A 25,758-nucleotide genomic window follows, 5' to 3' on the forward strand; every position below is an offset into this window, starting at 1 on the left:
GGAAGAATTATTTTCAGATTCTCAGGTTGAATGTACACAGAACTTGTTTAGATGATCACATGCATTCACAGTGGAAGATAAAATTTTGCTTTCAAATTCTATCAGTAACTAACCTAATTTTGAGGAGAGAAGGGTTCTGGAAGCCAAGTTCTCCAAATATGAGATATACTAATACTATTTTATAAATTTTTGTAAGGCTTCATCAAGTATTTATGCAGCTCACAATACCTTGAGATTACAGAACTACACAAATGTGAAGTGTTGTTGCTAATTGTACAAAGGAAAACTTGTCTAGAAGAGTGGGATTTAAGTAGTCTTACAAAGGTTTAACATTACTTGCAAGAATGCAAGTTACGGCTATTACTAACTGTCTGATATTTAATAAGTAAATGAAAGAGCAGCATCACAGCTTTCAGCATTCAAGAGATGTTTCCATGTACTCTCTATATGATGATAGCAAAGAAAAAGTGTCAGCCCTCAATAACAGGATGTTGTCCATTGTTTTTGCAGACATTAGGAGGAATCCCATGGCAAGCATATTTCCAGCGGGTTCTTTCTTCATCATCTGCCACATACGCTCAAGTTTTGTCATTTCTGGCTGCTTTTGGCTGTCTTGTGATGGCTCTTCCTGCAATACTCATTGGTGCAATTGGAGCATCCACAGGTAAATGATTAAAAATGAGTAATATAATAAATGTGTAAAAACCCCATTAAGTTTTAAAGTTTTTCCCATTAAGAAAAAAAAAATCTCATGGTCTGAGATGAGGACAGGTAGATCACTCAACAGTTACCATCATGGGCAGAACGGACTCAGCATAGGGAGATTAATATAATTTGTTGCCTAGCAGGCTAGTACAGTGAGAAACTAAAAGCAAACTAAAAATACCTTCCCACCATACATCTTCTTCTACATCTTCCCCCTGAGCAGCACTACAGCAGGGGCTCTCCATGGGCTGCAGCCTCCTCCAGGCCACATCCACCTGCTCCACCAGGGGCTCCTGCATGCATGGGCTGCAGCATGGAGATCTGCTCCATGTGGGATCCATGGGCTGCAGGGGGACAGCCTGCTCCACCAGGGGCTGCTCCACAGGCCGCAGGGGAACTGCTGCTGCGTGCCTGGAGCACCTCCTGCCCTCCTGCTGCACTGACCTGGGGGTCTGCAGGGCTGGTTCTCTCACATTTTCTTGAGTTAGTTGCTAGTATTTTTATTTTATCATAACAGTTATAAGTGTAAAGTGACTGTGGTTTTATTCTAGTTGTTTCAGGAAAGTCATTTATCAGGAATTTATTGTCTTGATCAAAACACCCTTGTCACCTTTGTTGTCATAGTGAGAGTTGTCCCTATTGCAGTGACCATGTAGCTCAGCTGTTAGAAAAGCTCTATTAAAAATGTTTAATACAAAGCTTTGAGCTTTGAACCTGTAATAATTCAAGTGAGTAGTTAAACACATCACAAATGAACTTGGATCTCAGGTTGATTTTACTGAGGAAAATGGTGTTTATGGGTCGTGTAGATTTAATACTACACATTCTACTGCATTACCACAGGATGTGGTCAAACTTAGCTTAGAGGTAAGGAAAAATGCTGAGCAGAATTAAATCTGCCTAACAGAAATCAGTGGGACTGTGCCTCTCTCAAATGCTTAGGTCCAGCCCAAGCAAATTCAGTCACTGAATACAAATGAAAATGTAGCAATATAAATATTTTACTATACATGAAGTAAAGCTATACTGTAGCTGATGACTGCACATTACTCACAACACACTGGTGTCCATGTTGCAGCCTGGAATCAGACTGAGTACGGTGTCCCTGACCCCATGACTAAAAAAGAAGCAGATATGATTTTACCGATTGTGCTCCAGTACCTTTGTCCAGTCTATATCTCATTCTTTGGCCTTGGTGCGGTATCTGCTGCCGTCATGTCATCGGCTGACTCTTCGATTTTATCAGCAAGTTCTATGTTTGCTCGGAACATTTACCAGCTCTCATTTCGGCAAAACGTGAGATTACATTTCCATTTTTTATTTTTAGAGAAAATTTTCAGTGAGACTTTTACTAGGTGAAGCACAGAGAGTCATTTCTTAATGAAACACCTCCTCCACATTCCTGCCTATGAGTAGAAAAAGTATAGCATTTCTTTCCTAACAGTATACTGAGTAAATTGAAAGTCACAAAATATTTATGGTTGTAACCGATGACACAGTTGAAAAAGATCAGGGGAGACAGCTTTCAAGTGTTTTCATGGCACTGGAGTTTATTCTAAACAGCTCCTAATTAGTGTTGCAACCCTAAGTTTTACCTAAAATACTTAATGAAATGAGGCATCTTTCTGAATTACTGATTTCTTAGGAAATCATTTGACACAGAGGAAAGGCACAGAACAGGCTAGTGAGTTGCAGATTTTCTTAGGAAATGGAGAAAAAATATTCTGACACAGATGTTTTTTTCTTGTTAATCCATATTGTGGTTATTTTTAAAAGTTATTTCTACAACTCTGTTGTTGTTTTTTCTTTGACACACTATCAAATTTCCCAACTTTTTCCAAACAAACAAAGATTAATAACTTGACAACCACACCCCTTGTTTTTTTTCCTGTGCTTGAGATAGAGATAGAGATATTAGTTTGTAAATATTATTGAATGTCTTGCAAAATTTCCTTTTACAATGTAGTGTCTTATACACACTCTGCTCATAAATGAAAGCATATGTATATTACCACAAAAAAACACCTAACACTGCACTTTTTTTGCAGGCCTCAGACAGGGAAATCGTATGGGTCATGAGAATCACTGTTTTTCTGTTTGGAGCATCAGCAACAGCAATGGCACTGCTGGCTTCATCTGTTTACGGCCTGTGGTACCTCAGCTCTGACCTTGTTTATATCATCATATTCCCTCAGCTCCTCTGTGTGCTATTTATTAAAGGAACCAACACCTATGGTGCCATTGCAGGATATTTATTTGGCCTTGTTCTCAGAATAACTGGAGGAGAACCGTACCTTTACCTTCAGCCCTTGATCTACTATCCTGGCTGCTATCCAGATGAAAATAATATCTATATCCAGCGATTCCCATTTAAAACACTTGCAATGCTTACCTCCTTCTTTACTAACATTATTGTCTCCTACATAGCCAAATACTTATTTGAGAGTGGGACTTTACCACCAAAGCTGGACTTCCTTGATGCTGTGGTTGCGAGGTACAGCAGAGAACACATGGACAAAGCAACTCTTGTAAAAAGTGACAATATTGTATTAAACGAACTTGCACCTGTAAATCCACGACACAGTCTGACTTTGACTTCAACATTCACAAACAAGGAAGCCTTTAATTATGTTGATTCAAGTCCAGAGCTGTCCAACACTGAAGATAATTAAGAAGTCCTATACCCACAGACAAAGCAATGCAAAGCAGGGTATTCTACAAAGAATAGTCAGAGGCATTTTATCAGAAGAAAAACAAAACTTTGGAATAAAATACCACTTTAAGTTGGTTCTATGAGCAGGAGCATCCCATGGGAGGAACTTTTATCTGGTGTTATCTGACATGTTGGATAAGATCATAGTCTGTTTACTGAAAGATACACTCAGATCCCTTTCTTTACACCCAGAACTATACACTATGTAATTAAAAAAATATTTACAATTGAAAATATAAGTAGGAGAAAAGTGCAACAGTTATTTAGCTAAGACATCATATGAAGAAATTATAATACAGTCACTTTAAAATACTATCAGTCAACATTTTATTGGAATTGTATGAAAATATATTGTCACAGCTATAAGTGATTTATTACTAAACAGCTAGTTGCCTGGGCAGACAGATATATAACTTCCTTGGGTTTTTGGTCTGGTATTCTTTTCCTCATAAAGTGTTTCAAAGAATACAAATCTAGTATTTTATAATTTGTATAAGACAGCAAAATGTGCAAATATTAATAAATTCCTTATGGGAGTGCTAAACATTATATATTCATTAAAAAAAGAAGATTAAATCACAGGTTTAAAGTGATGTTATACCTAATGCAAGATGACCTTAAGCAAAGTATGTAATTATAGGTGTTCTTTTTCCTGTGTTTAGTGGCTGTCACCAATGGAGGATAACAACAATTTTAAAGCAATAATTGGAGTTGAAACTCAACTTGTGAAAAATGACAGAACTTTTATGAACTGAATAGAACTTTGCAATGTTGTAGAAAGAAGCCTTATCTTGATTTATCATCAAAATGAACACTAAGCAAATCAGTCTGGCACCGAGCAACCACAACAATGGAGCAAATATTGAAAAGTAAAGAGAATGAAGGAGGCTGCTCGAAAAAATTAAGATTAAAGGGCTTTCCATGGGGAAAATGCCCATTTTTCACTTATTTTAAAAAAAAAAAAAAAAAAGCATAGTCTCAAATACAACAAAAAGTCTTTGGGGTTGGACTTGCTGGGATTACTCTGGAAAGAGTAAATTTTCCATGGAAAATCACCTTTTCTCAAAAAATTGATTTCCTATGGGAAGAGAAGCTTGGTGGAGAGCTTTCCATGTCTATAAGTGTCCACCTCCAGAAGCAGCAGCAGCTTGGAGGGGATCTGAAAGGAAAGCTGAACCCACAAGCACAGCAAAACACACAGCATTGTCTATATAGACTAGACTCCTTTATAACAGCTATCCTCCTGGGCAAACTTCGTGCCTCTGAGGAGCACCAGCAGCGTTCAGACCAAGGTGTGACTTCACTCATAAATTGTACAGCTGGCTAGGAACATCAAAGTAGGGAGATTAAGCCTCTTCTGACTTCGGTCTGGCCAGCAGGGAACACGCAATTTTGTTTCCGTTTGCCCACGGCTGAGATGATTGTGTCTGTCCTCACTGGTACTGTGCCTTTCACAGTGGAAGATCTAATAGCTAGTACAATTAAGAGTTATGCTCCAGTAATTCTTTTTAATATCTACGCGTGATACAAAACATGCAAGTGAAATCCAGATATCCTCCTCTTGCTAGTCACTGGTGAAAATTTCTTCTTAACATCTACAGCAGGAGGAAATATGCTGGAGGATAGAAAGTGTAAAAATAGGTTTTGCTGCTAAAGGAAGAAGCCATCAACTTGTACATTCAGTGTTGACATAAACTTTCTCAAGGTTGAATCCTTAGATATGTTTTTGCTCCTTTTGTGGAGTTTTAATGGCATATATATATTTCATATGAAGATAAAATTAATTTTAGAGATATTATTTTTTTCCTGCATACAGTGCATTAGGAATAATACTACATTTGAGTTCTGGGTATGCATTGTGAACTGCAGTATTACTGTGTGAACAAGTATTGGGTGTGCTCTGGGTGGAGGAAATCAAAATCAAGATCTACACCAAGCCCCAGAAGAGTCAATATAGCAAAGAAAATATAAGTTCCTCTGGGGTGAGTGAACAAGCTACTGATGAATTTCAGGGTGCTGCAGATCTCACAAACCAGACACAAGCCCAGACTGTTCATTGCCTATTGAACAATGGAAAAGAGAAGCAGAAAGAAATCACATGGAAGAAAGAGAGGGAAGAACAGAGCCACTGATGAATTATTATCCATTTCTGACCCAAATCCACTAGCCTGAATCCCTTTTTATGAGGAAATACCAAGTGAGTTTTACCTGCTTCCATAGCCAATGCTTTACATTGAGGTTTCAAATTAAGTTAGGGGATCCTGATTGACAGCTACCTATAAATTTTCCTGAAATTTTTATCTTACTTTTGTTTTGTCTAGGAATTGGTAAAATTTCACTATGAGAGGCTGCATATTGGCCAGCAGCATTTCTGTATTATGTATTTCAAAATTCTCAAGAGTGGGAGGAGAGGGAAATGGGCAAGGGGATTCAGCTGGACTCTTTTAAGGTATTTTAATTCTCTTGTATTCCCTCATTTCTATAAAAACATAAAGGCTTTTAAAATGCTTAATATGAAATGTTAAATGAAAAATTAAAATGTGTTGGTCCAAAAATTTCAACCCAGATGCTTTCAACATTATCAGAATATTTTATACTGTTTGTCCTATTGAATATTCTTGTGAGATCACTGTGATTTTGCAAGTTTTCCTGTTTAGATGGAACTACACTTTCTGGGAGAAAATGGTTCCTACAAGGTTTTCCAGTCCTCTCTGAGGAAACTGAAAGGTTATTGCACTGTTACAAGCCATGGAAGGTTTATCATGCAAAAGGTAAAAGCAACACAGAAGTCTGTTCATAGTTTGACCTCAGCTCTGCTTTCTACATGGCAAGTCTCCGTGTGTGTCTTTGCATGAGTCCAACAATGGCTGCAGTGGCTGCACTGGTGGGCTGCACTGTGGACTGGATGATTTCACAATCCGAACTAAAACAATCCATGCAAAGTCTGTTTACAAGTTTTCTTGCCTTAGTTCATCTATCCTACCATTAGATTTATACAAAGCTGATCATATAACCAAAGGCTGTATCTATGACAGCTGCAGAAAAAAAAAAAAAAAAAAGAAAAAAGACAAGAAAAGAAAAAAAAAAAAAAGAGAGAGAGAGAGAGAACAGAATACAACCAAGTTGTTTCTACAAGCAAAATGCCAATAGGATGTGATTCTTCAAGTAGACTTTATTTTCCTGTGAATCATCAAATGTTCCTTCTCCACTTTTGCCATTTGTAGACAGTAGTAGTGTGTGCAGTAAATTTGATCTACAATCAGTGAAGTAAACAGCTCGTTTTCAGACACAGAGGTTACTGTTTCTGAGCCTAAGATTTCTAGATAAAATATTCATATCAAGATCATACACTTCACGTTTGGATTCTTAACATCTGTGAATAACAATTATTTGACAGGTTTTTTTACCTCCTTTGCATGAAATGTGTTCATAAAATCGAAGTCAATACATAGCTGAGACATCAAAAAAGTTATAATTTCATCTATATTTGTCCATATGGGATAGTATATGTATTATAAATAAAACATGCTTTTGTGAACCTGAACTGAATGTAAACATTAAGTGATCAAATAAAGTAAAAGTCAGACTTAGTCTTTTATTTTCTTATAGTGCAATAATTTAGGATTTCAACTATTTCTCGTAGGAAAAAAATTGTTACTCATTTTTCCTTCTGCCCTTTGATCAAGTACCATGTGCAGTTAGACAGTGAGTTATTGTAAGTCTGTTATTAATCAGGGCAGTATTTGTGGCTGTTGTTAAAAATAAAAAAGTATATTTTTGTCTGTGTCAGAGATGTTATATAAAGACTATAACTAACAAAGCAGATAAGAAGCATAATATAGATATATATGTTTTAACATCATTTGTATTGTATTCAATAGTGCCCATGCAATTCAGGAAAATACTGTCTAGTTTTGGGTCTGTTTTGTCCATCTATTAAAAATAAAGGCATTTATTTTATTATCGCTCAGCGTCACCAGAGGTTTTATGTCATGGGTGCAGCCCAGTAGAAGTGAGGTGAACTTGGCCGAGAGGAATCTGGCCCTGGCCTGGGGGTTCAGTGGGGCTGCAGTTGAGCCTCCCTACAGACCTGCTCCAAAACCTGGTCCTTGTGTCAGAAGCAAAGTTCATATGTCAGTAATCTCCTCACTGTCACAGCCACGAAGAACAGCAGAGACCCCTGAGCCCCATGGAATACAGAAATGGGACTGAAGCCCAACAGGACTCCCTCCCACAGATGCACTGAGAGGGATCTTTCTCTTGCAAGTGTTGTGCTAGAGTACAGGAGGATTGACAGGATTGGCAGGGTTGACAAGGAGCACAAATGTGCTATGGGAGCAGGAATGCACGTGCCTAGAAGTTGCAGGTTTAGTTCCACCTTTCATGACAGTGGACTGGAGAAAGGGTTTGACAATTCTTCACATAGAGGAAGAGCCCTTTGTAGAGGGACATAAAGTCATCATAGGCATTGAATGTGTTATGAATGCAATTATGTAGAAATCAAAATTTTAGCTGACTAAAAATGAAAGCTCTGCTTTTATCCTCCTACTAAAATCTTGATTTAATGGCCAAAGACACAAATATCTACTGTACACAAAGACACAATAGCTATTGTAATGTTACTATAATGACATGTCAAATATACAGTGTATTTTATCTCCCAGCTGCTTTACAAAAATATGTGGGCAATACCATCCATCCATGGATGGAAGAAATAAGGAGCACTGGCATGCTTTCAAGAGCAGAGGCACCCACTCATGGAGCAAAGCAGAGCCTATGAATATCAAACAATGTGGCATAGCTCAGACATTTCTTTGATGCTGCAGGGCTCTGGCCTTCCTTGCAGTTCTGGAGCTGAATTCCCACTGGTACCTTTGAAAAAATAAAGCACATGTTAAGGCAAAAGCCCTGATATCTTGTAACTTACATCTCAGAATGAAAGCAATTCCATAATTCTGCTGGGTTAAAAGGACAAGAAAAAAAAATTTAAGACGTAGTGATGATTGCTTTGGAAGCATTAATGAACTACTTCGGCACATGATATCGTAGGTAAAATGTCATATGCAGGCCAGCTGTGGCCAGAACCACAGCAAAAATTATTCCATATTTTCCTGTCAAATTCACAAAAGGGAGAGTGGGCATAAAAACAAACAGTGGAGAAGTAAATGGGTAGAGAAAGAAATTAAGCTCTTTAATATAAGCATTTTTATCAAGGAATATTGAACCATTCACTTTCCACCACAGCCACACAAGGACTGATGACAATAGAATATTGAGCAATTACATGAAATGTACCCTCTCTTTAGAGTATATTTAGTTACCAAGCAGTTTAGTATCCACAAAATGAACTGAAAAGACCACAAATACTGAGTAGTTTTCCACTTGAAAATAGTGAACCTGGGTACATCAAAACACCATTAATTCTTCCTGGCTGGGACAGTACTTCCCACTGGAAAGGCTGGAGAAGAATTACACCAGACTTGGGACAAAGTTATAACAGGTTTAAAGAAGACATTGTTACAATGTGAAATGATACCCAGAATTGTTGCCAGGCCATTAAGGTTGTCCCCAGACTGCTTTTGTCTCAAGTCATACATCTCTCTCCCATACCGTCCCCAGGCAAAACTAAGGGACTAAACTGATCCAAGGGCTCGAAAGAACCTTTCCCAATGGACTCTTCACAAGCAGTCATCCTTTTGCAAGAGGTTGTTGGCATAGCCTCAAGCCAGATGTGTTCGCTGTCCGGGAACATGCCTGAACACCTTCAGTTTTGTGGTGTGGATACAGCCTCATAGAGAAACAAAGCAGTTCTCCTCTCCTGATATGGGCTTCCTTTGGGGTCAAAGGAGAGAAGCTGACACATACGACTAATCTCACCAAAATACACACATTGCCAGGAGATGGATTACAACCTAGAAATACCCATGCAGATGTCTAAACATTGGTGATGTGGCCCACTCCTTGCTCCTTGAGGAGGAGGTTGAAGCCATGAATATTATCACACCAAACAGATGTCTCAGGAATTGGTGTGAGGGAGAGGACTTTGAGATGTTTAGTCTTTAGGAACCACTCACAGAAAGAGCACAGTTCTCAGGGGAGTTTACACCTGACTGCCTGGAGCACTGACTTTCTGCAACCAAGACTACAAAAATAGATGAAGGAAAACATCCATCTAGGAGGCAAGTGTTTTGTTATGGCTGGGAGAGATTTATGCTGTCTCCACTGTCGGTGTTAAAAAATAACAGGTGAAAAACAATGTAAACAACAAGGCTGTGGTCTGGAATAAGGCTATACTAAAGAATAAGATAAAAGACACAAGAACAAAAGAATGAAAGAACAAATGAAAGAAGGAACGAAAGAAGGAATGAAAGAACAAACGGAAGGAATTGAATGAACAAACTTCTGTGGGTGAGAGAATTGATCAGGTTGGCTATATTGAACTGTTTTAGGAAATATCATGAAATCAGAAGGAAGCAATGAAGCTGTTTGTGGAGTAATGCAGAAAACCTGAGTAATGAGGTGAAGAACTAGAACTACTGAAGCAGGATGTGACAACATCAAATACAGAGTACGGAAAGCGCAATAGAATAGTTCTCAAGATGAAAAAGGATTTGTAAAAAAGCTTTTGCTGAGGTTATGTAATGAGTTATGTAGGACTAAAGAATTTATCTTGAACGTGAACAGAAACATTTTTAATATTATTAGTGAAAGAAATACTGCTTTGAACTGTATGATCATGTCAACAGTTGAACTCTGCCAGAGCTAGGGGAAAAAAAAATAATACTGTTACAATGGCAGGAAACAAAGTATTTTTGGCCCTCATGGTAGTAGAGAGCTTCCTCAAACAATCAATGCGCAGATAAGAAGGGGTGCTATTTCAGATTTGAATTAAAGTGTACATACAACATTTCAAAAGATCTGGTGACAGAAAAAAAGAAAGAAAAAAAATGTATTGAATGCTGAAAGAGATTAAATTATCTTTATATACAAAGAGCAATGAAAGGAGATATTTAAGCTGAAAAAATTATGCATTAATTCTAATACAAATGAGTATACAACAGTAAAAAATAAATCTGGAATGGAAATTAGGAACAAATTCCTCACCAAATGATTGAATTTCTGAAATAGTCTTCTAGTTGGAATATTGTAGATGAAAAATACAAGTAGTGCCATTGGTAGCCATCTTTCAATGTAAAATGTCAGAAGCCAATCAATTCTTAGCCACTTGTTAGTTCTTCCAAGTACGAGTTTTCTGTTTTTATGACTTGAAGCACTAAAATTCGCTTACTTGTTCGGAAATGGATGAGGCATATTTTGCCAAAATACCAATAAATTTTACTGCAAGCAAAAGAATTGAATGTATCCTGCCAATTTACTAATGGAATGTAATTATTATCTGCACATTAATAACTGAGATTAGAGTGCTGCACTGCACTTTGTATTACTCTATCACTCAGCAGTTCACATCCATCAAAATGTTGGACACAATTTTCAGGAGGACCTAAAGGGAAAGATGCCCTCAAAAATGATGGGTCACAGAGAGGATGTCACGCAAGGAGTGAGGCAGCTCCAATTATCCAGCTTGTCATGATTTCAGGATGATTAGGTAAAACACAGGTTATCTTTGATGATATTTTGACAACAGACATGTCTGCTTTATGTTAGTTATGCCAGTAAAAGCTGCAGAGATGTGACAGCAAAATTATTCTGTTAGGTTTGGCAGAAGCATGCCAATGGTGAGAGGAATTAAATGGTGCCTGCTGTCCAACAGCCTTTTGGTCCTCATTCTGTGTCTCCTTTCTTTGATGATTACATTGTTCTGGATTATGGCTGCATAAAAATTTAGCCTGTCCTTGGCTCCACAGTAGGTGCTCTGGGCATGAACTTGCATAATGCCTACATACTGACCTTGAATCAGGTGAGAGAGCTTTCATTTAAAGACAGTTGTGTTATCTCATAGAATAACCAATAACAAACAAACGAACAGAAAACAACAAGTTGTATTGGGTTAAATTGTATGCAATATTGAGCAATTCTACAAGCTATTACTTTAACAAATGTTAAGGCTTTTTTTTTTCCCCTCCTATATACTAGCACATTTGAAAGATACCAGAGTGTCTTAATTTGCCTTCTTTCACAATAAGGTTTTCACTCCCGTACTGATCAACCACTACTTCCCATAAAGTGCAAGCCTAGTTGCTCAGCATGTGAGATGAATACAAATATAAGCAATGGAAAAGATTTCTAGACTGCACAGTGTGCATTCTTACACACAAAGCTAATGTGACAGAAATATGGCAGATAAGTAAACTGATTACCAGCAGTAATATAATTGGCCGGTGCTGGTATACCAGAGGGCTATGTAAAATTTAGTATTCTGTGTGACTGTAAAAAAATGTTACAGCAAATAAAGAAACTAATAAGTTCCTCTGTTTCATTCCTGTATCCGGTCCGTGAGGAAACCAATATTTGAAGAGATGATGTCCTTTTATATCTGTTGTCTGTTATGCAGGATATTGGTTAATGTATACTTTAATTATATTTTCAAAACAAAATAGTAACTGCAGATCATTGATAAACTTCAGTAACTAGATGCAAGACACAACCTCAACAGGACAACTGCCATTTCCTAAGTTTTAAGGTAGGTTATTAAAATGAGTTATTCAATATGTATCATAGAATTATTAAGGTTGGAAAAGACCTCCAAGATCATCTGGTCCAACTATCCCCCTACCACCAATATCACCCACTAAACCATGTCCCTAAGCACAATGTATAAAGCTGCACAGAACAGCAGGTTCTGGCTTATTACTCCATGATAAAAGGAAAAATATATATATATGAATCCTAGTTCTAATGGGAGATTATTTTACTCCAAACTTTGTCAAGACAACTGCCAATAAAAATGTAAATGTCTGGAAAGTCATCTCATGGTGCCTCCAGATTGTAGGCACAAGATCAGGAATTTTTCCTAGCATCACACTTGAAACATGTTGTCCAGCATGATCAGCTGCACATGTGGAGGCAGAATTTGTAGAAACACTTACTGTGGGAGAAAATGAAAGTAAGATTCAGACCCAAAAAGTTAAAACTCTAGTCATCCAGTGATCCAGTCATCCAGTCATGGTTACTGCCAAGGGCTGATTGGTATTCCTCTACTGCATAAATTAGTATGATATTTGCACACTGCCTGACATTTGATCATACACTTACTATAGCAGCTATCCATGTAATGACTCCACATTAAAGGGAAAACACAGTCATTCAATTTTAGATTTGAAAAACAACTTTATATTTTCCATCAGTATAATTTCTGTTTTTCTACTTCTAGTGAAGTATCCTCAAGGATTTCACTTATCAAAATTGCTTATAACATCATGGAAATGTCTTTTTAGCAGAATAACATAACATTTGAATAAGAAAATAAATAAGATAGATTTTCATAAGAAGCTTATTTTGATGCTAAAAGGGAAAGATGGAACCTTCATTCCTGAGCAGGACCTCTGACAGGATTTCAGTGCTGATATTTTAAGGGGAGCTCATTTTCAGAAAGCTCATTTTACAGCAAGTGTTGAATGTTAGCTCCTGGAATATTAAATCTGTTGAAGCTACTTCAAAGTGGATATACAAACTTAAATCTAGAGCTTTTCAAACAGTTCAGTCTTATGCCCAGTGAACTGAGTACAATGTATGCTTAACTCATCTCGCATGAATGCTTGCATTAAAACTTGGGATGCTTGGCAAAGCCTTTTTAAAACTAATATTCATTCATAAGAAGTTTCTATTCAGATAAACTATGAGAAAAGTATATGCACCATTGGCAAGGCACAAACAAAAATGAGATAAGTCTTGTAGCCTATATGTTCAAAAAGAAAGGTTTTGTTTGAGGGATTTCTCATGTCATTCACGTTCACCTAATCTAGTAAAGCATTTCAAGTTGCACCCCTCACCCATTTTCCTCTCAACATTAACTTCTGTAGATTTATGTTGCACTACAACAACCTAAGGAATACTGAAAAGGTTTTCAATGGGACTAGAGAAACTATCAGTAGACAGATATATTTCACAATATTGTCATTTAAAAATGAGCACACCAAAAAATGAGGAAGTCTCATAGCAATTACAGTATCTGCAGTCGTGAGCAGAAATGTCAGGGAAAATAGGCATTTGGCAGTATGACACTGAATGGCATTATCAGGATAATGATGAGTGTTTCCATTATTTAGTTTTGTAATGAAGGCTAATGGTCCTGCCTCTGCTGTCACTGTATGCCAGAGTAGTTTAAAAACAAATAGTGGGTATGCCATTAAAGGCGTACAAACTGCAATTGAATATTCAAAAATAAAAGTCACATTAGTGAGATTCTTGTTAATCACAAAATGAGCCATGTGAGAAATGTTAGCAGTGTAGAACATCTGATTTTCCACGCCATTTGAAATGCATGGGCTGGAATTGTTCTTAATCATGCAGAACGCTGAGGGTAATAATTTCCTGTACCAAGACCATTATTAAAAAAAAAAAAATGTTGTGCCTTACTTGCAGTATATGTCTGCAGACCTTAAGCAAAGTGGGAATAATGATAGGCACTAACAGCAAATAACCTTGATTCCTAAATCAAGGCATTTCCAAAAGCAGAAGAGGGACTGGATACATTAGATATGTTTGTCCTGCACCCCTCTATGGCGTGGCTATGTGATAGCCAGTAGTTACCTGTATATAAATATTTTGTATGAATAGACTTGACTTCTGGATAGGTAATGGAGTCTTGCAAAAGTCATTAAGACATCAAGAAATTACTTTTCTAAATACAGATCTACCAAGTTTCATTGAAACTGAGGATCCGTGACAAGGAGTTAAAAAAAAAAAAAAAAAAAAAAAAAGATTAACGTGGATGGTATCCTTTGCCTTGCAAGAGAAGAAACATTAGAGAAGGCTGGAGCAGGCTTTTGAAGCAAGTTCCTTCTTGCAAGACTACACGCTGTTTGTCCTAGCTTTGTTTTTCTAAGCTGCACTAAGAACAGAAGATAAGGGAAAGGTCGGATCATATATTTATTTGTTCTAACAAATATTTGCACCCTAATGAATATTTGCACCAGACTATTGTACTAGTGTCTTTGTCTAATTTCTATAGCTTACACAATTTCTTCCTTTGCTTACATCTTGATTTTTACAATTTTTGCAAAGGCCAAATATCTGCTGCTTCACTGTGCTGAAGAACAATATGAAAACGTAGGGAAAATTATTCATGTACGCCTAAGGAAGAGTATATGTGTAAAACTATGAAGGATAACATGGCAGGACAAGGACAAGCTAGCTAAGCACACAACTTCTGAGCTTCCTCTTATATTTTTGCTTATAAAAATAAAATAATAATAAAGTCCAGCTTAGGCTATGTGCTTCTCAAGCATCCTGTTTTATATACCTAACAGAAGCCTTGGAACCAGAGGGGTAATGGTATTGTCTGCAGTACAAGGGACTGGATAGCTGGCAGATCCACCCAAAATTGTCTTCCCAGGTATCTTGGTCATGGGCACCTTTGCAAAGCAGGTGTTTGATGCCACTGTTCTAGATCAGGCCATCTGGGCAGCTAGAATGCCTGCCCTGAACTGTTCTTGGGGAAGGGCAAGGGGAATGGACCCAACCCATCTGCCTGTCACTCACTTGTTGGTTGGCCAGAAGGAAATCAGTATGTATCTTTTTTCCTCTGCTTTTCCTTGTCTCACCTATCTTGTTTTGATTTAAGCTCTCAAAGGCAGCATCCCTTTCTATCTGTATGCAGTGTGTCTAAGGAGAACTAAATTTGTCTGGAATACCTGCATACTGTTGTAATATAAATAATAATGGAAGCAGTACATACATCCCTAGACCTCTGCTTTGACAGACATTTCCCCTGTACAATATTATTAGCAATACTAACTTGAAAGCTGGGTGTTCTTTGGCTCTCATTTGCTCTGAGTAACGTCTGGCAGCTTTTATATAACCTTGTGAATGCAATGTGGTGTTAACAATTAGACATGCAGAAGAATTTCCTGTAGTAGAGTATTTATAAAGCTGTCACATTGCCATGCAAAGATACCCCCTTCCAGCCAGATACTGTATCTGGCACTCAATTAGCAATTGCTAATTTGGTATGATAATGTTTTTGTTCAAAGAAGCATTTTATTTCACATAAACTGCCTACCCTTTTCCAAAATTTATGTATTTGATAGGGAAATTAGAAACATCTTAGAGGCTTATAAATTCAGTGTTCTGCATCTATGCCTGCAATGATCCTCCCTCAAAAGAAATGTGAATCCTGTAGGATTACAGGTAATGAACTTTGTAGTCGTTCACTTCTCCAACCTGTTTTTAAGGTCTGGGTTATTGCTTTTATAATTTATCTGTGCTTTCATTATCTACAACTCAAGGTTTTATTATGTATATCTCATCTCATAGATATTTGAGTTGCATTGCTGGCTCTTTCAGAACTGTTCTTTTTTTCAAATAATAAAATGTATTTTGAAGCCAATTACTAAAGAAACCCTGAAGTAACAGCATGTCTTCGACAGCCTGTCAACCATATGCTGCCAATATCATACATTAATACTAATCCTGTGTTAGAAAACAACCATTCCCTATATTTGACAGTGCATAACTTTAATGTTAATTGGATTTTTCATATGCATGTAAGTAATTTTCTGAAGGGCTTTAAATTGCAAACTCTTTAAACCAGGATTTATGTTTATACTTGTCTCCTGTTCTGGGCCAAGTATTTTTACAAAAAAATAATTGAACACAATAGCATTTTTCAAATGGTTCCCAGATTAGTTACCCAATTGGTTAAAATTTAATGCTCTTCTTGTAAACCTTAAGTTTTGTGCACAACTGACAATGTAATCTCAAGAACACTGAAGCAATTCTAATAGTATTGCAAATAGAGCAGTAAATTAATTGTATGCATACATATAACCTTGTAAGTACATAAGCTGAGAGAACTTTATTAGAACTCACATTTTAAGTCATTTTAGGATGAGTAGAAATGTATGATCTTTGAAATACATTGACTTATAATAAGAGAACAACAATGTTTCATTCATAGCCTCAATCCATAGTTTAGTGTCTTCTGCTAGTAGATTTTTTCAATTATCTAAAGAGAAATATGTATAAGTGAAAAGTCAAAGGCATCTTCAAAATAACTGTCAGGAATTCCACAGTAAATATACTGTGAGTAAAAATATACATAATTAAAACATATTATTTTATAGTTGCATTATCCTCTTCTTCCAAAATGATATGGATGATACACAGATATTCTTCTTGGAACAAAATCTCCACGATTATTCATCTTCACTCTTCTAGACCCAACGGAAGAAGAACTACTTTGCAAGTCAATCATTTTGAATGGACATCAAAGTGAAATCAAGAGCGAGAGTGAAATATAAGTCACCACCATCAATTCTGATCCTGTTGCAGTCAGAATCTCAAATGCAAGGTCAATGAGGGTGGAAATGAGAAGCTTCAGATGCTGAAGGTCTTGCTTTCAATAAATAAAATTCTTGGATGCATATTGGTCTCTTCCCAGTATACCTTGAATGGACTGGCATATTACATTGCTGCCACCAACAGTTCATGAAAGGTTTTGGGGAAGGTTGGTTTAATTTTGGAAGTGATTTTTTCAGACTTACTAACATTAACCAGCTCTGCCAAACCCTAACATCTCAGGCAGGCTTAAGATAAACTTGTTTCTACACAACAATTCCAAAATAATCCTGAGCAAATCAGTGTCACTTGAAATAGAACAGAATGAAATTAAAACACTTCAGCAATCCTGTATTTAATGAAGATATGAGTGTCTACTTGATTAAAGCACTGAATAAAAGTAAAGTTATGCTACTGCTCTGTAGCTGCCCTGCAGTGAACAGGCAAAGAGGTTTGAAAGCTTTTAGCAGCACTAAGATTTGGCTTGACACAAGTATAATACCAACCTATTCCCTTATAGGTCTGTATTCTAAAAGAGTACTCTAATGCCAGTATTTATATAGGACACCAAGACATATAAGTGCGTACCACATGCAAATAACAAAAGTCATGAGGGGAAAAAAACATAGTCGCCACAGCCACTTGAGCTCTTTCCAGCCTAAATCTTCAAATTCTTTGCATTTTATCCTGAGAAAAATCATTCAGTAGTGCTGTGGGTTTTTTGTTTGTTTGTTTGTTTGTTTTTTCTTTCCAATTTCCAGGCTGGTTAATCCGATACTCTAAGTTATGACAACTTCTCAGCAGACAACAGAAATTGATTGTTAGCGGAAATTAGGATGATATTTAACATCTGATTTCTTTAAGGCACTAAGAAGACCCTGAGAGTTGCTTAGACAATGCCCAGATACCAGTATATAGAAGAAATAGAACATTGTACAGGTCTCTCCTACTTTCTGCGCTCTGCCACTTAGCTCACACTGAGATACGTCACAGATCAAAAAACCATACTTCTGAAAGAGTCACTAAAATTAGAGAGCAATATGAGAGAGCCCTGTTTCAAAAGACCTACTAGTTAAGCAAAATAAGAAGGAATGAATCCATCAGCTCACCATAGACAGAGAGGTAAAGCAAGTTGTTACAAAGCATGATGAAAGAGATGTTTGGATGCACATCTGAAGAACTACAAAACATGGTATTCAGAATGCATGGCGTTGGGCACTCACTTCTAAGATGTGTGTTACTGTGATGTCAAAGGACACTTACTAGAGTCCAGCGTTTACCTGTTTCAGAGAGCCCTTAGCAGGGCTCTCACTGAGACAGTCTCAGAAATTTGGAAGTATTTATAGTTCAACCTTTGCCTGTTTCAGAGCCTTGCCAAGGATTTATACTATCCTGAGTATTCTTCACCAAAGGGTGAAGATGCAGAGCTTACCAAGAAGGCATCCTTGACTGGGTGGAGGAGAAGAGGACACAGCATCTCCTCAGTTTCCAATTTCTTCTTTCCCCACCAAGCTCTTCTTTTTCTCTCCCTCTAACTTCATCTTCTTCTCTTTTTTTCTCTTTCTTCTTCTCTTATTTACACCAACTCCTAACACTCTTTTATATCCTAACCTTATCTATTCCGTCCTTGGGGTGATGTGTAGCATGATTTGGCATGACCTTATCAGAACAAGTCTGACTGTTCTCCATAGTTCCTATGTTGGATAAATATATATATATATATATATATTATTTGTGGTACATACGTGAGGCCTTTGTTTTCTGCACTGACAACTCCTGCAGCCTACATTTCCACATCAACGGATGTCATGAGAGTTACCTTCATACAGGCCAGTTCTTTAAACACAGCAAAGGCAAGCAGTCTAAAACTTTGAGACAGCCATTTTAAAGCTAGCTAAATGTTTCATTCACATCAAGGGAAAACTTGTACTGTCACAACCTTCTTTATTACAGGTCCCTGTGTCTGCCTCTTCTGGCACTCTACAAGACTGTGTTTATTGTTCACTTTAAACAGCTGTCCTGTTCTAAGACTGCAGTGTGATGCTATACACAGAAGAGTTTACCAGTTTCTAAAGTGCTTTCAAATTCTTTAACATAAAAAGTCCTGGACACATACTATATTATTAATAATAGGAAGATAGAATGTTCCTTGCATAGAGAGTTTTTGTTATCTTCTTGTTGTTTTTAAATTAGCTTTCTGTTTATGTTTCTTAGGAAAATTAATATTCTTCAGCTGGATTATCATCTAGTATGGGAGACTGCACTAATCAGGCAGTTTAAATATCAAAATGCAATATGGCGAGACAGATATAATTGGCATTTGTACATCTTGTGCACTAGTTTAAACTGATTGCAGAATTATGTCCAGAATTCCTACTGTAGCCAAAAGCAATTTGGTTTTCTCCTAAAAATAGATTCTTGCTGAAGACTTGTGTTGCAGACATTTTCCAAAATGGTTTCTGATTTCAGTTATTTTATTCTTGGGGCTGGAACTAGATGATCTTCAAGGTCCCTTCCAACCCAAGCCATTCAATGGTTCTGATTCTCATGGGCTCATTTTTCTAAGCCTCTCCCCACCACTCCTTACACCTGCTATTCATGGGTGATCCACTCTTTCAAACAGTGGACTCAGCACACCCTTGGTTTGTGAGAAAACTTCACAAATGCACAATTAAAAGAGTAAGTAGAAAGTGTTTACGTGTCATGAGGAGAAGATTCCTCATGATTATTTCTGTTTGATTTCCAAAGCTGATTCATTAACCAGCATTAACCATCCATAGGAAGATGTGTGTGTTACAAATCTAAGCTACTGATTCTACAGCTGAATGGAGACATTGCAACCATTTCTGCAGTTGGAGAGTTTAAATACAGAATGGCAAACAGACAAATGTCTCCCTGAGGTGCTTTTAAGAAGCAGAAATCTCAATGAGCTCATCACTTATAAAACCTGAATACCTGCCTGGGGACAAACAACATGAATGGTAGAGGAATCACACGGTTATGTCTCTCTTCGGGCTTAACATCCAACAAAACTTATCTGGTGATTGCTGCTACACAGTACATCACACACCAAAGCAAGACTAGGCAAGACAGAGGTTACATTAACACAGAGTGACATTTTGTTTCCTAATCATTCCTGTACAGGATGAGATTGCAAACTCTTCAAACAAAGTAGGTTTTACAGATTATTATTCTGTTCAGTCTTTAAACACAAACATGGCTTTTAGAAATCTTGAATGCTTCTGCAGAACCTAAGCAAGTGCATAGTGTTTTATCTGTAAAATGTAATCATTCCTGAACAGAATAACAACCACTAAACCACTGACTTTCATCAGCTCTCAAACCTTATAAATGCATTATATTACCATGCTGGAGTTTGTGTCTGATATGCCTTCTCCTGTAGGAAGAATCAGATATATTTTTCTTATTGTTTTCTAGGAAGTATTTATAAACCCTTAAACAAATAAAGCTAAAAATATGCACGTGAGTCTCTCTTTTAAACAACTCACCAACAAGCTGTGACAACCTCTGTTTTAGGAGCTGGACTCAATGATAGAAGTTGGACTCAATGATCTTCATGGGTCCCTTCTGACTCAGGATAGTCCATCATTCTGTGATTCTTTGCTTTAATCTGGAACATTCCAAGTGTCCTCAAGTTTTCCTTGCAAATCAGGTTATCTTCACAAATGGGATGTATTTTAAAGGCTTGTTTTGTAAGCATCCTTCTGAACATCTTTCAAAGACTTGGAGAGAGCTTCCTCCAAGGGCCAGTTTAGCCTCGATGACGTAAATTGGTTTTGTTTTCTTTTCTTTTTAATTTCTGTTCAGCAGCACAGGGATTCTATGAGTCACTTACTCCATGAGATGTGCAGGATAGTGCAGGAAGCCTCAGTAATTGTTAAATTGAGATGTGGAGGAAGGAATCTTTTTTCTTAATAACTGGCCTTTAGAAAGGGAAGACTGTCTTCCATAGAAAACAGGCGATGGTCTTGGGCCCTCAACACATAGCCCCAGTTGCACACAGCCTGTAGGCAAGGGTAAAGAAGGAGGTTTGCACTTGCCCAACCTGCTATGCATTAAGGAAAGAAATGTGATTGCACAGAAGATGTCTTTGACAACACCTTTGCTGGTGATCGGCATGGTAAAATTGCAGCCTAACTGTACAACTGGCTCTTTGCCATCTGCAACATCATTTACCTGTGAATAACACAGCAAAGCTCAGGATTCAGAGATCAGAAACCTTTCCCCCTCCTTTTCGTGTGTGTGTGCTATACATTCTTCAGACACCTACTGGCATCTCATTACAGTAAAGGTCCAGTTAGTCATCTTTCCACTCTTCAGCCTCCCTGTGTAATACCTACCTTCCTTGGGGGCTAACATCAGCCAAAAAAGGAGGTGTCTAATCTCCTTGCTAGATTACCATACGGGCAGCATCCATGATGCACTGCAGGTTCCTAGGAGCAAGCAGATGATCACCAGCTCCCCAGTGATCAGATCAGCCTGCATTCATGCAGGAGCTCTGTGTAGATACATAGATGGATAGGCTATAGTCTGTAGTTATGATTAAGAGTCCTGCAAAGAGCTAAAACATACTGTGCTTTTCACAATATTGCTGTAACTTGCATGGTATTATTTCAACTGAGGTTCTGTCTACAAAGAGAATCAAGTCAGATTATTAATAAAAAAGAAAAAAATAAGAAAAAAAAAGAATACAGGGGAGAAAGCAACCTACACTAAGTGGGCACGTGAATATCACTGTGTGTATACACATGCATTTCAGGGAGGAAAAAAAAAAAAGAAAAACAAAGAAAACATTTTTTATCATAGTGTTGTTGTCTCTGTTCCACCAGCTGATTTCTTTGTGACTGTTTGGATTTCCAGAAATGTCACACAAAGATACATATATATTTTTTTAAACCAGTCGTTACTACTCTCTTATTTTTCCAACTCCATTTATGACCATTTAAACTATCCACTCCAGCTGGAGGCCTGAGCTATCAATGACTAACAACTGCAGGAGCTGATTTTACATAAACTAGGCAAAAGTCCAGCAAGCAACTCAGAAACAGTTGTTTGGCCAGATTTTATGATCTGAAGGAGCTCACTGTGGCTCTGCTACTTGTATCTCTAGCTCTTACAGGGCTGAAGGCTGGACTGTAGTACAGGACAGATCAGCTGCGCCTTGTCTCCCTTCATCCTACTTAGAGCTAAATGGAATAAACTAGCACAGCAGGAGTAAATGAGCCATAGCAAAATTGATCTTAACCTCCACCCCCCTAATCTGGCAGCCAGGCACTAGGGCAGGAGACAAGATAATTCCCATCAGCTTCAGTGGGTTTTGTAATTCAATTTGACAAATCAAATAGATAGCTCTTATTAACATAACTAAATGAATTATTGCAAATGGGAGAGGTGGACATCGATCTGTCTTCATGTATGCATTCTTTGGAGGAGGGGAGACTGGCTTTAAATTCAAGCTACTGCTGCCTGAGGTAGGAAATCACTGTAATGAATCAGTTCCACAGTTCTGATATCCCCAAACCACCCATTTAACACCAATATCAATAAAGATAAAAGAGAAATATGGAAGAGCACTATGGATACAGAGCTACCAATATTCATACCTGGACATTCAAGCAATTGTTCAGGGCCAAATTTTCATAAATATGAAAGCCTGCTTTATTTTTTGCTGGTGATGGAATGGGACTTACAAAAACACGTACATGTCATTTATTTTCTTGAATACCAATAAAAGACAAGAATATCCTGACAACATTCGTCAGGAATAGCGCTTTCTATGTAAACTGCTTAAATAATTCTTCACTGTACATATGGTGCAAATACATAGATAGCTTCAACAATGAAAGCCTGCAAATCCAGCTATCTAAAAGCAGGTATATAAATTCAGAGCCTAAAGAAATATGAGTATTTCTATCATGCTATCAGGGCTGTGACACTAGAACATCCAAGTGTCAAACTTGGATACGTCGTTTGAAAATGTATTTTCTTATACCTTCATATTCTCAATAGTTAGGTCTGAGAAAGCCAGTGGGTATCTCTTGTTCTCCATCTCATTCTTTGCCTGTATTCAAAGAAAAAAGTTCTCACTGGGCAGATGCCAAGCATACCTATGCTGGCTGAAACATAACACAGAAGACACTCCAGTAATGGAAACATTAAACAAAATAGTATAAGCAGAATAAAGACTGATTTAGCATGTTGTAAAGAAAGCCTTCTTGGAACCTTGTAAAGTGGGGGACTTCTGGGAAAAGAGATTTAACAACTCTTGGACTCATATACCTATCACTTTCAAGATAAGACTAGCAACATATCTTGCCAAGTCATTATGCTGAACACCTGAGATTCTCTCAAGTGGTTCAGCTAGAATGGCTTGGCTTTCTTCATTCTGCAAATTGATTATGTATTTTCTTTTGTCTCCATCCAATAAAACATTTTCCCTGTTCAACTGTGCAAGAATGTTTGGATTTTTTACTGTTATTCTTGCCAGAACAGAGATTTAGTTTTGCATTTGTAAGTGTTTCTTTTGATTTGGTTAATTTGGTACCTAGGCACTTCTGGCAATTTTTATAGCATTTATTCAGGATTTTTAAATTATAGCTCTAACATCACAGTGGAATAGTGTTGGTACAGACTTAAAGTATGCAGTGTACAAATGAAATATTAACCTCATAACTATTAGGGAAAAAGTATTTCTGGGAATGCAGCATTAGCTTAGATTTCTTTTACTAAAAGTGTTTGACTTGTACATCTCATGCATCAGCTCACCATTGTAAGGAAGGCTGTCTCTCCAACAGAAGAGAAACCCAATCTCTGACCAGTTTTGATAATTCTGAACAATTAGAATGCAACTGAAGATATTCCCCAGCTTTTTACCAAAGTGCCCCTTTAAAGGCAGAAGTACCAGCCGCAGGGACAGAGGGCATTACAGCTGTTGTGAAAGCATAGCCTCTCTGTGCAAAGAGCCCTCCATTGCTCCTGGCAGACTCCATCAGTCTGCAGTTTCAGGTGATTTCAGTAGGAAGTTGTGTGAGAAGCATAAGCATCAGATAACTCTGAGAAGAAAACTTTTCCCTCTCTCTTCTTGTGCCGTACTGTACAAGGATATTACAGTGACTACTGAATAAAAAACATCGCAGCACAATAGTGGGAGAGAAATCCCAGCTTCCCAAAGTGGGTCCATGAAATGAACCTTAGGTCTGTCCTAATTCCTTCCTATTTTGCATTTCTGTTACAGGAGTAACAGTTTTGTTAACTAGAGGAAGGTACACAACCTTCTCCTTTTTTTTTTTTAACAGAAATATGTGACCATTACTTTTGCAATCCCAGCCATCATTTCAAGAATGAGTTATTGATATCTGTTTGTTGATCCAATATACCATGCTATAATGCACCAAGGACTTCGGATTAGTTCTGATTTCATCCCTGCTTTATGTTCTATAAAAATGTGCATTCCCTCAACAACTAGTATTAACAGACCTTCCTAAAATATTGCTGGACAAATTACATGGCCTCCTGAATTTAATTAACTGTTCAAGTCAACATATCCCAAATTAGTTTCTAAAATGGACCTGGGGCAAACACTGAAGCAGATGAATGACAGTGGTTTTTACTGCTGTAAGTCATTGGTGTGCATAGCTCAAATAATCCTTGCTCAGGCTGATAGTAAGGTAGAAGTTCACTAATCCCAGAAGGCCATGAAGGGAAAATGAGGAAAAAAGAAGCCTGAATGTAGCCTGTTTCAGAAAGTGTAGATAGGCTACATAAGGGGAAGGTTCAATATGCAACACCTCTTCTGTCTCAATATGGATCATAGTCTGCTGCTCGACACTGTCAGAAACAGATCTGCCTTTTAAGTATTCTGCATGTGTGTCTGCATGTGTATGCATGTACATATATGTATCAGTATGTATTTTAGTCTGGAAGAAACGAACTTAGTGGGCCACATTCAGGTGAAGAAATACTGTTGATAAAACAAATCTATAATGCAAGGAGCCCCGGGGAGCTTTGAATGAGACCTGAAGATGAAATTCTCCTTCCTCTTAGGGAGAACAAATAAATTGATAGAGCAGTCCTCACACTGGCACTGGAGGAGGTTAAAATGTCAATGATTCTTTCTCCTCATAAAGTAAATCCCAAAAACCCAGATAGGCTCCAGTCTCTTGCTCCACATATTTTCCTTGTGTGTTCTTCTTTTCCTTGGGCTACAGGTTAAGTTAGCTTTTCCAAGCATTCCATCTTTCAGATTTAATTAAATAGAAATATATATTTCCTACATTTTTCTCAACTTCTTGTAATCCCACAATTTCAGATCACCTGGAAGACTGAGATCCTGTCATGATAGCTGTAAAACAATAAGAAGACAGACACATACAAGCCCTTCTCTTTCTGCCCATTGGTTTCTGTTTGCTCCCTGAGCAATATGTTATGGTGTAGTAGTCACACATAGAAGACTTTCACTTCAGGCAAGATTAGACAACAAAGCCTAGTGCCCCTGCCTTCTTGATGGCACCATCTCAGGATGACATGGTAGGATATATTCTGGCACTGGCATGTTGGAATGGAGGGATACAGGCTCCTTAGGAAGGACAGTCTGGGGTGATGAGGATGGACCATCACCCTCTGTGTCAATGTATAGCTGGAGTGCATGGATCTCCACCTGGGGATAGATAAGGATCCAACCAAGAGCTGATCGATCACCATTAAAGGGAAGGTAGGGACAAGAGACTTTATGAGGGTCTGCTGAAGACTACCTGATCAGGAAGACCAAGAGGATGAGGCCCCCCAGACAGATAGGAGCAGCCTCATGTTGACAAGCCCTGGTCCTCATGGGGGACTTCAGCCACCCCTATATCTGTTGGAGG

At 37.8% G+C, this 25,758-nt stretch overlaps 1 protein-coding gene and 1 long non-coding RNA gene across 5 annotated transcripts in view; one reads left to right on the plus strand and one right to left on the minus strand.

Annotated features, from left to right (window-relative positions):
• Positions 1-8,264, plus strand: part of SLC5A7 (solute carrier family 5 member 7) — a 28,493-nt gene extending 20,229 nt beyond the window's left edge. For 2 of the 3 annotated variants that reach the window (XM_035558124.2, XM_035558126.2), the window contains 3 exons: positions 511-664; positions 1,784-2,001; positions 2,754-8,264. In XM_035558124.2, the coding sequence (XP_035414017.1) occupies positions 511-664; positions 1,784-2,001; positions 2,754-3,377 (996 nt within the window). In that variant the 3' untranslated portion in view covers positions 3,378-8,264. The remainder of the gene's footprint in view (positions 1-510; positions 665-1,783; positions 2,002-2,753) is intronic. The other variant, XR_004780470.2, reaches the window with a different exon arrangement.
• LOC118253608 (uncharacterized) overlaps positions 1-25,758 on the minus strand; it is a 107,373-nt gene that overhangs the window by 32,398 nt on the left and 49,217 nt on the right. The gene's annotated exons all lie outside the window — the stretch shown is intronic.

The sequence above is a fragment of the Cygnus atratus genome, chromosome 1, assembly GCF_013377495.2.
Source record: "Cygnus atratus isolate AKBS03 ecotype Queensland, Australia chromosome 1, CAtr_DNAZoo_HiC_assembly, whole genome shotgun sequence".
Lineage (NCBI taxonomy): Eukaryota > Metazoa > Chordata > Aves > Anseriformes > Anatidae > Cygnus > Cygnus atratus.